Raw genomic sequence first — 16334 nt, 5'->3', positions numbered from 1 at the left:
ACTTTGTTTTTGGGTTTTTTAGCCATCCAAGTTTGGGCTTGTTAAACTTATAACTAAATTCCACAATAGAATTGCTCTTAGGCAGAGGCCAGCATAGTGCTGCAGTACTAACTATTCCTCCTTCTTGTTGGCTATAGTCAAATGCTTTCTCAGACATTGCTTTTTGTAATTGTGAAAAGGGTTTGTGCATCCATTATGCATGTGTTTAAAACATTAGCAAACTTTGATCTATTGTTGTATTAAAGGCAAGCTTTCTAACCCCCTTAAAGTGGGTGTAACGGCAGTGTCAGCCCAAGACATTTTGGTACCGGAGGCAAACCACAAAATGCTTTCTCCCCTCCCATTAAGGAAGAAGGGGTGGATTACGATTTACAATGTGACCAAGTGAGGGGGGTGGAATCAAATCAAGCTTGCCTGACGGTTGATGTGGAAATCAAAGCCCATCATGGGTGGGAAAGTGGCCCATTCTAAATTATGACAGGTGGGTGCAGAACCCAGGAGACTTCAGAGGGCAGCCCCATGGGCATAGTTATCAAGTAAATAAATAAAAATACTTAACTAAAAATAGAAATTGTAGAGATTTTGACAGATTTTCCTGAGCACTGGGAGTCAATATAAAGTAATCTAAAACAACTGCTGTTGAGACATTTCATTCCAAATCTGCTAGGCAGAGCCGGACAGAGGTTAATGACAGGTAGGTGTCCAGCCCCAGCCTAACAAAAATCCTGGCTTCCTGCCTTCCTAACATAAAACCTGCTCAGGACCCTTCTGGAGCTGCTCCCTGCAAGGTCTCTAAAGGCTTACTGTTCTAGGGGGTGCATGGGTAAGTGGTGGGTCTTTGTCGTTAAGCAAAGGTGTATTTGGATAGTACAGTGGTACCTCGGGTTAAGTACTTAATTCGTTCTGGAGGTCCATTCTTAACTTGAAACTGTTCTTAACCTGAAGCACCACTTTAGCTAATGGGGCCTCCCGCTGCTGCCGTGCCGCCCGAGCCCGATTTCTGTTCTCATCCTGAAGCAAAGTTCTTAACCTGAAGCACTATTTCTGGGTTAGCGGTGTGTGTAACCCGAAGCATATGTAACCTGAAGCGTATGTAACCAGAGATACCACTGTATGGCTTTTGAGGGTTTTTTTTACAAAAACCCTTGCGATTTTGCTGTCTTAAATTTTTGCAAGCTGCTTGTTATTGCTTGAATTCTGCAGATTTGAAAACTTTTTGTGGGCTGTATTGCGGGCCTTTTGCCCATATATATATATATATATATATATATATATATATATATGCTTTCGTAGATTTTCACGGGTACAGGAATGCAGGTTTTGGTGTCTTCGGGTGTCTTCCCGTGTAAGAGTTGGGGTGTCTAGGCGACGTTTCGACGAGGTCTCACTCGTCATCTTCAGGCTGGTGCTTTCGGCTTCTTGTTACTGGAACAGAGCAGGATCTCAGTGTTTGAGTTCCTATAAATACTGTTGAGGGGGTGTGGTGTATAGCCTCCAACGTTCTGGGCAGAGAGGAAGTTTCCAGGTTAGTGTGCCTTTTCTTCTTTTGTTCATTAATTACTTGAGGGATATCTTGAGTGATTTCTTGAGTGATATTCTGAGTACCACTTAGGAGGGTCATTAGGTGTGGATTAGTTGCTAAAGCTTTCGTGTCTTGACCTCTTGAGCTTGTGAAGAGTTTTTCTGAGAAGATGGCTGTGCTGCACTTAGTTGTGCTCTATATATATATATATATATATATATATACCACTAATAACACAGCGGGGCTTACCTCCGCGTAGACATGTACGCATAGGACTGCATTGTTAGGAATATTAACAAGGACGCAACAGCAGGACAAATTAAAACGAACCCGGCCCCTTTAAAAGTGTCAACGAAAGGGCTGAGCATAGAACGGCATTACGCATGCGCACGCCGCCCAAGCCTGCCTGAAAATTCTTCCCTTCACCTTACTCTCCCACCGCTTTTCAAGGGAAATATCACGCACGCACGCGTACTTCCGGTGGAGAACGACCGTAGGGGGAATATGAGGACTTATTTCGCGCGGCGCGGAAGGTTCTCAAGGCGCGTGCGCGCCGCGTAGGGTGGAAACAGGGGCTCTAGGGTGTGAATTTTCTGGCGCGGCCGGAAGTGTCCGGAGAGACCTGAGCGCAGCGTCCGATTTCTCTCCCGCACCCCCCGCCCCTCACCCACTGCGGGCACTATGGAACCGGGAGCTTGAAGGAGGAGCTGCTTGCCTTTGCCCCAGACATGCTAGCCGGCCCCCTTGGTGCAGGTAAGCGCGGCCAGGCGACCCCCCCCCCTCCGCAAAAGAACCACGGCCCACGACGCGCTCTCCCTCCGCTGGGCCCGCTCCCTCACCCGCTCTGACCTCTGCGCTCCGGGCTGCCTCGCTCCTTTATTATTATTCCCGGGTTGGAGGCCTCGACGCCCGATCCTGGCGCCTCCTTTCCCGGGAGGGTGTAGTCGGAGGCGGGGGAGGGGGGTCTTCTCCGGGCTGCCTCCCTCAACGGTGTGCGCGGTTGTCCCTGGCCGGGAAGCAGCTCCTCTTTCCCGACAGACCGCTCCTGGGAGAAAGTGCTCCCTGCGGGAGAGGAGTTGCTCTTGTTTCCGGTGGATCCTGGAGCCCCCCGTGGGGCGCTTAAGCAAAGCTAGGCCCTGCCGAGGCGAAGCAATATCCCTTTCCCCACTCCCACCCTCTCGAGGAAGAGCCCCTACAGCAGCTGCCTGAGTGAGTTAACGATTGCACTCCAGTTTGTAGTTGTTGTTGCTGCTGCTGCGCAAGGTTGGCCAGCTGGCAAATTCTGGGTTCACTTCTTCTCCCAACTCGGAAATAGGTAGCAGGATTTAAACTTAAACAGCCAGAGACACATGTTTATTAGGCAAAGATGCTGACACTGTTGGTCAAGCTCAGGTGGATGGAAACTATACGGATGGCATGCCATCAAGAGGGACTTGAGGTATAAATGGAGCCATGTGTTGTCATGAATTTGTTTGCGCCTGTTGCTGCTTTTACCTTTCGGCACTCCACAGCTTTCTGCAAAAAAGAGGGGTAATTATAGTGCTTTGCGACAGAGGAGTTGTAAAAATCGGCAACACTGATGTGCGAGAAGCACTTTGAAAAAAGCGCTATGTATAAATGCTACGCATTAATACTGTTTGTGGAAAGAGTTTATTCCCTTAAAGCAGGGGAGCAGAACCTGTGGGTCTCCTGTTATGGTTGGCTCCTCATGCCCATCAGGTCCAGCCAGCATAGCCACAGTCACAGATTATAGGAGTTATTGCTGAAAACACTTGGAGGGCGAGAGGCTGGGGACGGCTGTCTCATTCCATTTGGGGCAGCTGTAGTCTGTAATCCAGTCTGTGTATTTACTGTCTTTCATCCTAGTTGTTTGGAAACCTAACTTGAAATCCTGGCTTCTTTGAAGCTAGAAGTTACTCTTACTGACAGGATTTTGCTGTTTTGTCTCATGCCTGAAGGCAAACAGCCAGTTACTCTACTCGCTGATTTCCCCAATTTAGTTGTTTTTTAAAGTTATTGCTGTGAAGATCCTGTTTTTACTTAAAAACAGGTTTGCAAAAGGACTGCTTTTCAAAACCTGGTAATGTAATACCTCGGACATATTCATAAAAAAGAATTCAGTGTTGCACTCTTCTGATTGTTCTATCTGTGCAAGTATTGTATTCCCCCCCATGCAGTTCTGGGGGCTTTCCTGACCCTCCCCAAGCCAATTTCATAGGCAGGAGGAGAAAGCCTCATTGTGCAAGTAGAAGTCCTTATGAAAGTAGAAGTAGAATCCTGCCCACAATACCTATGAATTTGTATGTGGTTATATATTGGTTTATGTTTTGTTTTGAAGTTCTAAAAAATAAAAGTAAAAATGCAGCAATTAACCTAAGAACCTGGCAAATTATAGGCTCAGATCATGTGCACATATGCCATTTTCAGCCCTCAGCAACCCAATTGGAAAAAGTACTCAGAATAGTAACACTTCTTGAGAGACCATACATAAAATAACTTAAGATAATTATTGCGGATTAGCTGAATAGCATTTCTTCCCACTCTCTATCCCTTCAGTGGTCTACATGCCATTCTGAATATATGTGTGAGCTGTGCCCAAAGCAGCTTACAACAAACATTCAAAATATCAAAATACAAAGCAATGGGGTGGGGTTGTTGCTCTTGCAAAAACATGCAGTTGTGGTATTTCTGCTGTGGCAAAGCAGTGTGGTTGTACATCTATGAACAAAAATCTCCACATGAAGCAGATCAAAAATAAGTATACCAGAGAGTATGTGTCATTGTTCTTGTTATGTGAAAATGCAGAAGAGCAAAAAGGAGATCTTTGTTTGGGAGCACAATATACCATAGTAAAATTTTGTAAGAGAGAAGGGGGAAGGTGTCTACCTTTGTGGTGTGGTGCTGAAGGGGCATTTTTGCATACTCCCTCCCCTCCCATAACAATACAATGCACTAAGTAAGGAATCCTCTGGAGCACTATTCTTTTGTAAGCATAATGGTAGCAGACATAATGAACAAGAACAATAGAACAGTTACGCAAATATATAAGAAAAACTCAGCATTTGAGAAAAATAATGCAACATGTGGATGCATTTCTTGTATTATAAACTTAAGACCCCAGATAAGCTGGAAGCAGGGAATGCTTTTTGTCAATTATGTTTAGCGCGTAGGCTGTGCACATTTGGAGGTCAGTTATCTTGCTTTATTTATCTGCTTTTTGTAACATGTAAGGTTTACTACTGTAATGCAATTATGTGAATCTGCCTGTTAGACTAATGTGCAGAATGCCACTACTAATTTCCTGACAGGGAAGTGGGAGCATATTCAACAGATGTGGCAAATACATTGGCTTGTTGTTTGCATCTGTGTCCAGTTTAAGCTTCTGGCACTTGCCCTTTAAAGCCTTTCATTTTTTGAGACCTAAATACTTGAGAGACTCCCCCTCTTGTTTTGAACCTCCATACTGTCTGCATTCTGTAGATCCCATGCTCTTATGATCCTCTTCCCTTTGTGGGTAGACTAGAAGTAGTGTCCATACTGTAATGGCCCTAAGTATTACCCATTTCCAAGAGGTACATTGTTAATCTCATTGCCTTCTTGAAGGTGTACGAAACCATTTATCTTGGTAGGCATTCACAAAAAAGGTTGTGTTTCTGCTCTTACTACATTTTTGTTTTTATATTATACTTATGTAAATGTTTGGGTTGTGTGAAGTCTGTTGATTTCAAGCAGACAGGCTGCTTGGTAAATATGTTTAGGATTGAAGTGAGTGGCTCTGTTTGGTCTTATATATGGAGATTTAAAAGCTTAGAAATACTATCCTGGCTCCAATATAATCGGAACAATAATAAACAAATAGTAGTTAAAATGTTCCTTAGGTGAGTTCTATAGGAAAGGCTTACATTCAAAGCCCAAAGGAACCAGCTCCGAAAAGAAAATACTTGGCTTGCCCTCAAGGCTCTACAAACTTTGTTTGGAAAAAGCCAGCAGATTTAATTAAATCTTTATTACTTTAAAAAAACACACACATACAACCAAAACTATTCTGTAGGACTAGGAGAAGCTTTGGGCATGGTCAAGTAAGTTACGTATGTTGTTGCCTCCTGGGAACTCTCAGGTTGAAAGGAGGAATACAAATCAAATAATAACGGAGTAGCCTCACCTACAGCTCTGTGTGTAAGATATGTCATCAACTTCTCCATAATGTACTGGCCCTCTTCACCAGCTCCCTGGTCTAAAGCTCCTCCTAGAACCGGGGAGTTAAGAATTTTAGGTGTTAGTACAGGCTCTGCTGGTGTTTGGGGTTTTTTAAACTCCATCCTCTTCTTCCTTCTTTCCTATCTTTTGGGTCTCAACCGTTCTGCTTCTCAAGCTCTTTTGGCTCTCTGTTCGCCCTTCAGTACATAGCGCTACTTGTCCTTGGGCCTTCTGTGAAGTAACCCCAAAGTGTGCAATGGGGAACCTGTGGAGTGTGGACCTTCATATGTTGTTTGGATACAACTACTGCCATCCCTGAACATTGGCCGTGCTGCTGGGACTGATGGGGTTGGAGTCAAACAATATCTATAGGACCATAGGTTCCCTATTCCATCCATGTTACATGTTTGAAGAGGTTGCCAAGGAAGCAAGATGACACACAATATTTCAGTACATTATTAAATTCTCCATTAGGCTATAATTACTGATGTTTGGATTTTGGATGTCAGGGAACAAACTAACAGTGGGCTGTGTTTGGACGATCATACCATGGCTTAATAATGTATGCACAGACCTTTTTGCCCCTGTACTTAGCCCCATGGCTCCCATTCTTGGTGTACCACAGTGAGCCAGGAAGTGCTCAATTGATCATAGTTGCCTGTTTCATATGAAATGGGAAATGTTGCCTAGTTTGGAATGAGGTGGTATTCTAGACTAACGTCAAAATACAGTTTTAAGTTCCTGGCTTATTTGAAATCTGCTAATGACCATTTCCTATTTCAGCCAAAACACGCAACTATGGGCAGTTAACTTAATGTGGTACAGCAAGAGTGGGTGCCATGGGGACCAAACTACAGCACACTGAGAGACTGGACTACATGCATGTGCTTGGTCACTTCTCAGCTTAGCTAATAAAGATGAATTATGTTTTGTAGTATTGCAAGATGCTGCCTATTTCTAAAGTTGAATTACTGTGTAGTGTACGAACTTTAAAGTGAAGAAAAATCTGTTGGCATCCAATAGATCTTGTCTGCTTACACAAGTAGTACACCAGTTGGGCACGGAGGGAAACAATTCCCTCCCTGCTTGCTGCAATGCCCCGTAAATTGGGTTTAAAAAGTCCCCCAACCCTTCAGAACAGATTTAGGGATGTGTGGTACTGCAGGGGGGGAGTAATGATACCTGCCTGCCTCCCTATTCTGCTGGTGTTTTCTTTCTGTCAGCCGACAGTTACAGTAAAACCTGTATAATAATTAGCCTAACAGTAAGAAGGGTATAAAAATAGAATGACACCAGGGGGAAAATGCAACAGAGAGAGATGAGCTTATATTAAAGGAGGACAAGAGGATGCTTGCTGAGAGGAGAGAATTCCATGCATCAAGGGCCAGGGGAGTGAAAGAGATGGCATCTGCACAGGAAATGGCACAAGGAAATGAAGGTTTAATAATAATATTATCATTTCATGAATGGAGGGAGAAAGGAAAAAGTAACTAAGACAGATAAGGGGTAAGGGCAGGAAAATACTTGTAAATTGAAACTTAATTGGGTCAGTAAAGGAAGACTATGAAGAGAAGCACATGGGCTTGTGTTGCATGTCATGCTAAGCCAAATAATGGTAAAGCATAAACCTAGGGGATTCCACAGGGCAGATTCTGGCCATTTTGCTCCTCTCCAGTCATTTCGCTGCTGTGTAGTGCTGAGCTAAACCATAGTGTGGCTTATCATGTCATCTGAAGGTTAAGCTCCCTCCTGTAACCAAGGTTTGTCCTATGGCTTAGCCATTTATAATTAGCATATTTAAAGGACTACATATTCTAATGATCTCACCCACTTATTGAGGTCCCTCGGGAGGTCCTGTTCTGTGTTCCACTATTGCGGCTGGGAAGTGCAGTTGGGAATGTGGAACAATGCCTTCTCAGTTGTAGCAACCAGGCTCTGGAACTTCCTCCTTCCCCTGTTAATTTTTCACCACTATTTTCTGTCCTTTAACATGTCCTTTAGTTGCCCCTCCTGTATTTGGTAGTTTTGATGCGGCTGACTTTTTCTGTGGCTGTTTTTGCTTCATTCTGTGCTGCTCAAAATTTTATCTTGTCTGTCTTTTCTTAATAAAGCAACATGGTTTTTGAAAATTCTGCTAACTTGTTTTATTGTATGCTATTTTGAGGATACCTTAAACAGAAAAGCAGTTTTAAAACTTCAGTTTACACAGAGCAGAAACCAGATTGGGAAGTGTCAAAAGGGGAATTGGAGAAACAAAGCTGAGGCATTGGTTGTTGAAGTGTAGGAATGAAAGAGAGAACAGAAAAAGAATAACAGTTCTAGGGAGGAGGAGGATTCAGAAACCTTTTTTAAGTATCAGGGGAAGTAGCATACTGTATATAAAAGCAAAGGGAACAACACCAGAAGAGAGAAAGAAATGGAGAAAAGGATGGGGAGGCAGGGACAGAACAAGAGATATACAGAAGGGGTCGGGGCAGGGTAGAGGAACACTGGATAAAGTCAAGAAGTAGTGGTGGGTTTAACTAAAGAAGAATGTTGTCAGAAGCAGAATATAGAGAATAGCAAAAGGGGGGTGAAGATTCGGCAAGAATGATGGAGAATTATATCAGAATATTGCAACCCAACGAAGAAGAGCATAGTTAAAGAGAGCACTTTTACTGATAAAAATAAGGCGAGATGAGTAATATTGCTTGGAATTAAAGCACGTGAGCAGAATGAAAGCATGAATTCATAATGAGTGGAGTTACTGAGATTTGCAGAGATGTTCAGCAGCTTTGATGTAGGAATAAAAATAAGATAAAAAGGGAGACTGCTGAAGTAGAATATCAGTTGTATGATGGAAACCAGAGCAAAATAGTCTAATGTGTGACCATTCAGAACACAAAAATACACAACTGCAGAATAAGGAGATTGCAAGAGAAAAGACTGATGAGTTCCCACAGATATCCAAGTGTAGAAAATGAAGTTCTCAAATGGTTCAGAAACTTTGGGACATGTCCAACACTGCAGTTCTGCTAGTGCAGTAAACTTCTGCTTGTGCAGCAGAACTTTCCCCATCTCCCCAACTCTCAAATCCACTTCAGACAGCTGGAGCACTCTCTGGAGCATATTTTTAGGATGCACAGGGGGAGGAAGAGGAAAACATGTTGCATTAGTGCACAGTGTTGGGTACACCCCTAGAGGAAAAATAAAATGGAAGAAATTAAAGCAAACAAAATGATTTGAGAGAGGAAAATGAGCAGAATGAAGACTAACAATCAATTCATTTCTTCATATTGCAAGATCTAAGACTGAGTGATGAACCTTTTTTGGTCCAAGGGTCACATTTCCTCATTGTCACACCCTCCATTCAGGGGTGTTTAGACCAGTGTTTCCCAACCACTGTTCCGCGGCACACTAGTGTGCCGCGAGATGTTGCCTGGTGTGCCGCGAGATGTTGCCTGGAGGGAGGCGGGCGAGTCGAGCGGCGGGGTGGCGGCGGCGAGGAGAGGCCGCCCAGCGCGGGGCTCTCGCCGTCTGCCTGCCTGGCTGCCTGCGAGCTCGGCGGGCAGCGCCTCCGTCCGCAGCGCCCGCCTCGCGGCTCTCATTCCCTGCCCCTGCCAAAGCTCACCCAGCCAAGCCGTGCTCTCCTTCCTGCCTCGCTTTGCTGCCTCCTCCCCCCCACCCCCAAAGCTTGGAGGTTCCCCGGCAAGGGGGAGGGAAAAAAATTGAAACTTACACTTTCGTGCATCCCTCCCGGCGTGACGCTGCGCGCTGACGTCACTGGGCTGTAATGGTGGTGTGCCTCGAGATTTTTTTCATCAAACAAGTGTGCCTTTGCCCAAAAAAGGTTGGGAAACACTGGTTTAGACCAAAGATGCCATGATCACACTGCATAGCCTCTGCCTTCCTGCAGCTCAGCTGATCTGTGAAGATCAACAGAGAAGCATGGAGTATTTTATTTCCCATTGTGGTGCTCAGCTGGGCGGAGAGGTTTAAACCACTCTGCCCTGCCCAGCACTGTGATGCTACCCTCCAGCTCCCAACCCAGTTTACCATTGGTAATGATGCTGAACAAAGCTCCTTTCCTCTAGCCACCATTGGTCTGAGCAGATTGGAGTTCTTAGGAAATGTCTGAGCACTATACGGTTTATGGAGCACTTGGCTCAATGGTGGCTGGTGGAGTGGCATTTCATTCTGTGCCACTGGTAAACTGACTTGGGGACTAGCAGACATTAAAAACAAAAGACTAGGCAGACTATAGTCTTGTTTTGCCAACGCAAAATAAATTGGTGTATAGAAGAGTGGGTGAAAGCAAAAGAACTTGTGTGAGGAAGTGCTGAACAAGATTCAGAATGTGAGTCAATATGGATATTGAAGTTGCTAAGAATAAGAGTGGGAGTGGAGAAGAATGAGGCAACTGTAGACTCAAGGATCACAGTAGCTGGCTTCAAAGAGAGAAGGTGATGACAGGCTTAGCTCTCCTGTCTACAACTGACTCCTCTCATCTGAGAAATACATATGAAAACCAAAAGAAGTGGTTGCAAGTAGGACAGCAAGTACAAAGCAGAAGAAACTTTTTTTTTAACAACCCGCCCCCCCCCCGGTAAATGTCTTAATTTCCTCCCCCACCCTGGACCAAATGAATATTCTTGCTCTAAGTCTACTCCTGCTCCTTAGTGATCCGCTGGAGGTGGGACTGCTCTCTCCTTGTCAGAAGGCGGCATTTTATACTTCATTATCCTGAACTAGTTGGAATGTCTACCATCCTAATGTACAGTCCTTCTGACAGAGAAGTGGCAAGCATGTGACCGTTTCCTATTCTTCCACACAGGAAATTTCTGGCTGTAAGCCATTTTCTTGTCCAGGAAATAAAAGTTGATTCCTTAGGAAGTGTGTGGGAGTGGAGGATATCCTTCTGAATGTATCAGCTTTGTTCTGAGTACAGTACTTTCTCTGTTTGTGACAAAGGTGAAAGAATAGATTTGTGGGAGGAGGTTATACTGCTAAAGGGTTTTAGTTCAGCTTCCCCCCACCCCTTTGGATAAATGTTATTTATATACATCTCCCAATTTTATGGCAGTCCTGTTTGAAAGGCCACTTTCTGCCAACTCTTTCCTTTTGGTGCTGAGTGGAAGATAGACATCTATTCAAGAGAAGAAGAAAATCTATTTCACTACTGCAGATTTTTCTTTTAGACTTGTAGGGGAAGTAGTACTTCTGATATGTTTCTTTCTCTAATATACATGGCCAAGCATAGTGAGCAGGCTTAGATACACTTGGGATTAGGGGCTGGCGCTTCCAGATCGGAAGATGCAAGTTCCAAGGATTCCTGAGTTCTGCCACTTCCATTTTTAGAAGTTAACCAGTTTTATGTCAACATAGTGACTGGCACTGAAGGGACACAGCTTATTAGTAGTTTTTGAGACAGGCTTTCTTAATGTAGCATGTGTACACGCTACTCAACTACCAGAATCACAGAGGTATCCTTTTGCATAAGCACGTGAAACGCAAGATGAGCTGTTTGTGAAGTTCCAGGTATATAACCTACTGTCATACATTTGGTCACTGTTCTACATTTTCCATGGATACAATGCATCATTCATGAGGTTCTGCTGATCATTGCATAGACCATGTCTAGCATAGTGTAGGCCAGGATCCTCAAACTTTTTAAACAGAGGGCTTGTTCACTGTCCCTCAGACACTGTTGGGGGCTGGCCTATAGTTTGAAAAATATATGAACGAATTCCTATGCACACTGCACATATTTTATTTGTAGTGCACAAAAAATAGGAAAAAATTACAATATTTAAAAGGAAGAATGATTTTAATCAACACAAACTTATAAAAATTAAAAAATATATTTTTTTATTTTTTTATTTTGACTGTGTCAGACCAACACGGCTACCTACTTGAATCATAAACTTATAAGTATTTCAATGGGAAGTATGGGTCTGGTTTTGGCTAATGAGATGGTCAATATCTGGTTCCATATTTGTCACTGCTAGTCGTAGCAAGTGATGCAAGTGTTCATCAGTTAGTCTGGATCTGGTTGGAGATTTCAGATGTTTCATTTGGGAAAAAGTCTGTTCACAGACATAGGTGCTGCCAAAGATGGTTGCAATTTTGAGTGCATGGTTCCTGAGATTAAGAAATGTCTCAGAGGGGAGAGATGCATCGAAATTAGTGGGGCTGCTTGATTTGATTGCATCTCATTGGGAGTTGCGAGGAATAAATGCGGAGGGCAAAAACCACAGACCTTGAGCTCTGGGAGAAAAAATGTGGGATGGAAATTCAGTAACTGCTCAGTCCCGCTTTGGGGGGGGGCGGGATTCGGATGAACCCATACCCATTTTTTTTTTTTTCAAAGCCTGCCTCCGTCTGGGCTCCTCTTAGATGGCAGGCAGACGTTTACTCGCGAGCAACCTGATGCCGAGAGGGGAAGCGCACCTTGGATCACAGCCCAGCCCCCGAGCACTTTTCCCAGGACAAAAACTCGCTAGAATGATGGTGGCCATCTTTTTCCTTGGACATAATCCCCAGTGGCCCCAAGGGGGGCTTCCTCATGAGTAAGCGCCAGAGCCCTGCGTTCCTTGCAAGCGACCTTCTTCCCCCTCCGTGCGTAGCTCACCACCAGTGTGGAGGCCACCGCAGGCGCAGGAGACAGAGGGCGAGCCTGCCCAGAGGAGGCGGCAGCTGGAGCCACTGAGCTGGACTGCAAGGACAACAGCGGCCGGGGCTGGATTGGGTGGCATGCCACAGCGGAGAGGGTGATGGAGCTCAGGGCACAAGCAAGCAGCATAGTGGCTGGGATCGAGGGAGGCGGATATACTTGGGGAGAGACAGGCCAGAAGGCAAGGCCAGGAGGGGGAAATTCTGACCCGCCTCGTTCCTTCCCGCCTGCTCTGCTTAAGGGCACAATGGTTCAAGCTCTCCAAAGCACGTTAAGTCTCCTCAACAGCTTCATGGCGGGTTCTGCAATGGCCGGGCGGGCCGGATTTAGGACCCTGGCGGGCTGTAGTTTAAGGACCCTGGTGTAGGCCATGCTACACATGCATTATAGCTTTTATATGCAGCACTCTTATTAGAAACAATGTGCCTTTATTCCAGCATTGTCTGTATACAGCAAATTCACTGCCATATTATCCCATTTTAATAGCTTCCCTGAACTATTAACTAGTGTTTCTTCTAAGGCTTAAAGCCAAAACAAAGCAGCTCTTTATTTATTTATTTATGGCATTTATATACCACACCTCATAAATATTCCAGGGTGGTTTACAATGCACTTCTATATCTACATTATACTAAAATTTCTATTTCATTTTCCCGGTCCAATAGAGATGGCTTAAAGGGGCTAACGGTATATAGCAAACCACATCAAAAGCAAAAATAACCACAACCCCTCTCAACTGAAATACTCAAATGACATATGTAGACTGAAAACAGCAGAAAAGAGCCTTCATTCATGTCTCAATATGGCAGCAACTGCATCTTCCCATATAGTCTCTCTGAAGTTACTTCACTGTGGGCAACTAAAATGGGTGCACCTTCTAGCTTTTGAGAAGGGTTTACTTGTACAGTATAGGCCTTTGTGGCTAGAAGGCGGAAACCCAGGGCAGCAGCAAGGGGGAGAAGAACCAAGGTAAATGTGGCAGGTTATGTGCAACTGCCTCCCCAAGTGCAATACTGACTTAACATACAGAATGAAGTCTATCTCCTAACCCTAGCCTGCTCCCTAGCATGCACTTATTTCATGTGGGGTGCTTGGAGTTGCCTCCGTGGGATACATGGTGCACTGCTGTCTCTTTGAGGTTCAACTTCTTCCTTTTTCTGTGCTCCCTCTTCTGAATATTTTTCAGTAATGTGAAGCTAAAATGTGTGATGAGACCCAATCACCATGGCAAGCTTGTGGAAGTGCATTGCTTTCTGCACGGAAGAGGTTTCAAGCAGCTTCTGTGTATTAGTCAGTTCATGAGAGGTGGCTCTTTGTTGGTCTGAGCGATAGTTGAGAAAGAAGTGCCAGTATACTCTGGCACTACAATAATATTATTGCACTCCAGTGTTGTCAGTTGCATGAACTGTTTCCAGTTCCAGTTGGCCATAATAGGAACCAAAGTTACAATCTGGATAAAAATGGAAAGTAACTATTAAAAGCACATCCTTAAGTGTCAGAGAGGCTTGCTGGTTCTGCTTTCCAGCTAAAGCAAACTGAATAATAAACCATGGTGAGCGGAAGAGTTATGTCAGCTGATAAAAGTTCAAGGGGTGGCAAAATAACAGCAACTTCTGTACTGCAGGATACGCATCTGCACAAGAAAAACTAAACGTTTCATTGGGCTAAGGGTTGCACTTCTTAGTGCCAAGTGTTTGAAATATGCATGGCTATATTTTGTGAAAACAGTGTCCTTTGTAACCAAAGTAATATCAATTAAAATGAATTTTAAGTCTGTTTTCTCCTTTCCCCCCTTCCAGGTACAGTCTACTCTGCAGTATAGAGGCATTATGTACTCAGAGTGGAGGTCCCTACATCTTGTACTTCAAAATGATAAGGGTCACACCAGTGTACTTCACAGCTATCCTGACAATGTGGGGAGAGAAGTGGCAAATGCTGTTGTGCGTCCCCTTGGCCAAGTCTTAAATGCTCCATCGGCAGCTGGCAGTGAGAGTTTACTGAAAACAGACAAAGAGGTGAGTAGTTCCCCAGTTGAAGTACATATAGTCTCATCATTACAGGCATTTAAGAGGGTTATAAAGACCCATTTGTTTAGAACAACCTTCTCATTTATAGTTTCTATGATGTTCTGGTTTGATTCGGTGCTGAAATAATTTTAAAGCTTTTTTCTTTCTTTTGTAAGACTGTGTGTTGCTTATATGGCTGTGTTTGTTGGTATTTTATTGTTAATTGCACTGTTCTTTTATAGTAGGGATGGGGAACCTGTGTCTTTCCAGAGGTTGCTGGACTACTTTTGTATCCCTGGCCGTTGGCCATACTGGCTGGTACTGAAGGGAGTCCAACACCATCTGAAGGACCACAGGTTTGCAAGCTGTGCTGCATGGCAGTAATTTAGTTAGATGGAAAGGTAAAGGTACCCCTGCCCGTATGGGCCAGTCTTGTCAGACTCTAGGGTTGTGCGCTCATCTCACTCTAGAGGCCGGGAGCCGGCGCCGTCCAAAGACACTTCCGGGTCACGTGGCCAGTGTGACGAAGCTGCTCTGGCGAGCCAGCGCAGCACACGGAACGCCGTTTACCTTCCCGCTATAAAGCAGCACCTATTTATCTACTTGCACTTAAGGGTGCTTTCGAACTGCTAGGTGGGCAGGAGCTGGGACCGAAAGACGGGAGCTCACCCCGCCGCGGGGATTCGAACCGCCGACCATGCGATCGGCAAGCCCTAGGCGCTGAGGTTTTACCCACAGCACCACCCGCGTCCCCCAGTTAGATGTAGTGCTCATTATATTTGATATGTTGGAATTCGTCCTGTGAGTGTTTAACCATAAAAAGTGACATAAAAGTATATCTGATAACTAGATTGGCTCAGCAACCCTGTGTACAAGCACCTTATCTCTCGCACAACGCAAAGTGTGATGAGCAACCTGGCTTGAATGTCAAGGTAACTTAACTTAAGGAAGTTAACGGAATCTACCTGATATTGGGTGATTCTCCCAGCAGACTCCCATCTCATGTTATTTGGGAGAGTTCTACCTTCTTGAGAGGCTCTTTGAGGTCTTCAAGTGTATGTGGGGTGAGAGGGTACAGGAAACTTCCATTTAGGCTACAATCCTGTACCCACTTAACTGTGAGCCCCCTTCAGCTGAGTGGGATTTACTCCTGAGTAGACATGTGTAAGATCCAAAGTCAGGTGGATCTTAGAATCCAGGCCTACATGCTATGGTATTTCCAGATTTAAAATAATACAGTTGTTAGAGGATGAATTTTCTGTTATCTCTTACTGTGTATCCTTTGTATATCTCATGCTAACAGTGCTATGCTGTGGTGCCGGTTTTCATTTGGAAGAGTCTACCAAATGGGGAAACATTAAAAAATATGGTCATGTAACTTTCCACTTCTTCTTCTCTTAGGTAAAATGGACCATGGAGGTAGTTTGTTACGGACTGACCCTCCCTTTAGACGGTGATACTGTAAAGCACTGTGTTGATGTGTATACAGACTGGATAATGGCTCTGGTCTTTCCTAAGGACTCAATTCCTCTACCTGTTATTAAAGAACCAAACCTTTATATTCAGAGCATTCTCAAACATCTACAAAATCTATTTGTACCAAGGTGAGAACAGTGGAGAGTGAATTAGTTCATGTAGGCAACATGATTACAAGCCAAGTGTAATAGTAACCAGCAGACATTCATTTAGAAATGTAGTTAAAAGAATTGTTGTTGTATTAACATGGAGGGTAAAAGACCCCATAAGCTACTGTTTTGGAGGTTGGATTTTAACACTTGTGTATTTAAGAATGCATATGTCCATAATTTGCAGCTGCAAAAAAAGAGGGGGGAAAGGATTTGAGAGGGTGCATGCTCTCTCTGGTGAAGATGTCAAAACTGGAATAAAAAGTTCATTCTGAAATTATCCAAATTTTATATGTGCATATCTCTGTTGCTGGATTTTGTGCTAATTGAAG

General features: G+C 44.2%; 2 protein-coding genes across 5 annotated transcripts in view; one reads left to right on the top strand and one right to left on the bottom strand.

Moving 5' to 3' along the window:
* Positions 1-2519, bottom strand: part of NDRG3 (NDRG family member 3) — a 58368-nt gene extending 55849 nt beyond the window's left edge. The window contains exon 1 of the mRNA XM_081196550.1: positions 2372-2519. The gene's annotated coding sequence lies outside the window, so the exon portion shown is untranslated. The remainder of the gene's footprint in view (positions 1-2371) is intronic.
* Positions 2036-16334, top strand: part of RALGAPB (Ral GTPase activating protein non-catalytic subunit beta) — a 60900-nt gene continuing 46601 nt past the window's right edge. The window contains exons 1-3 of one of the 4 annotated variants that reach the window (XM_081195975.1): positions 2036-2275; positions 14171-14386; positions 15779-15981. In XM_081195975.1, the coding sequence (XP_081052101.1) occupies positions 14201-14386; positions 15779-15981 (389 nt within the window). In that variant the 5' untranslated portion in view covers positions 2036-2275; positions 14171-14200. The remainder of the gene's footprint in view (positions 2276-14170; positions 14387-15778; positions 15982-16334) is intronic. The other 3 variants (XM_081195974.1, XM_081195977.1, XM_081195976.1) reach the window with 3 other exon arrangements.

Source organism: Podarcis bocagei, assembly GCF_964188305.1.
Source record: "Podarcis bocagei genome assembly, chromosome: 5".
Classification (NCBI taxonomy): domain Eukaryota; kingdom Metazoa; phylum Chordata; class Lepidosauria; order Squamata; family Lacertidae; genus Podarcis; species Podarcis bocagei.
The sequence above is the reverse complement of the archived record's forward strand: the minus strand, read 5'-3'. Positions and strand labels throughout refer to the sequence as shown.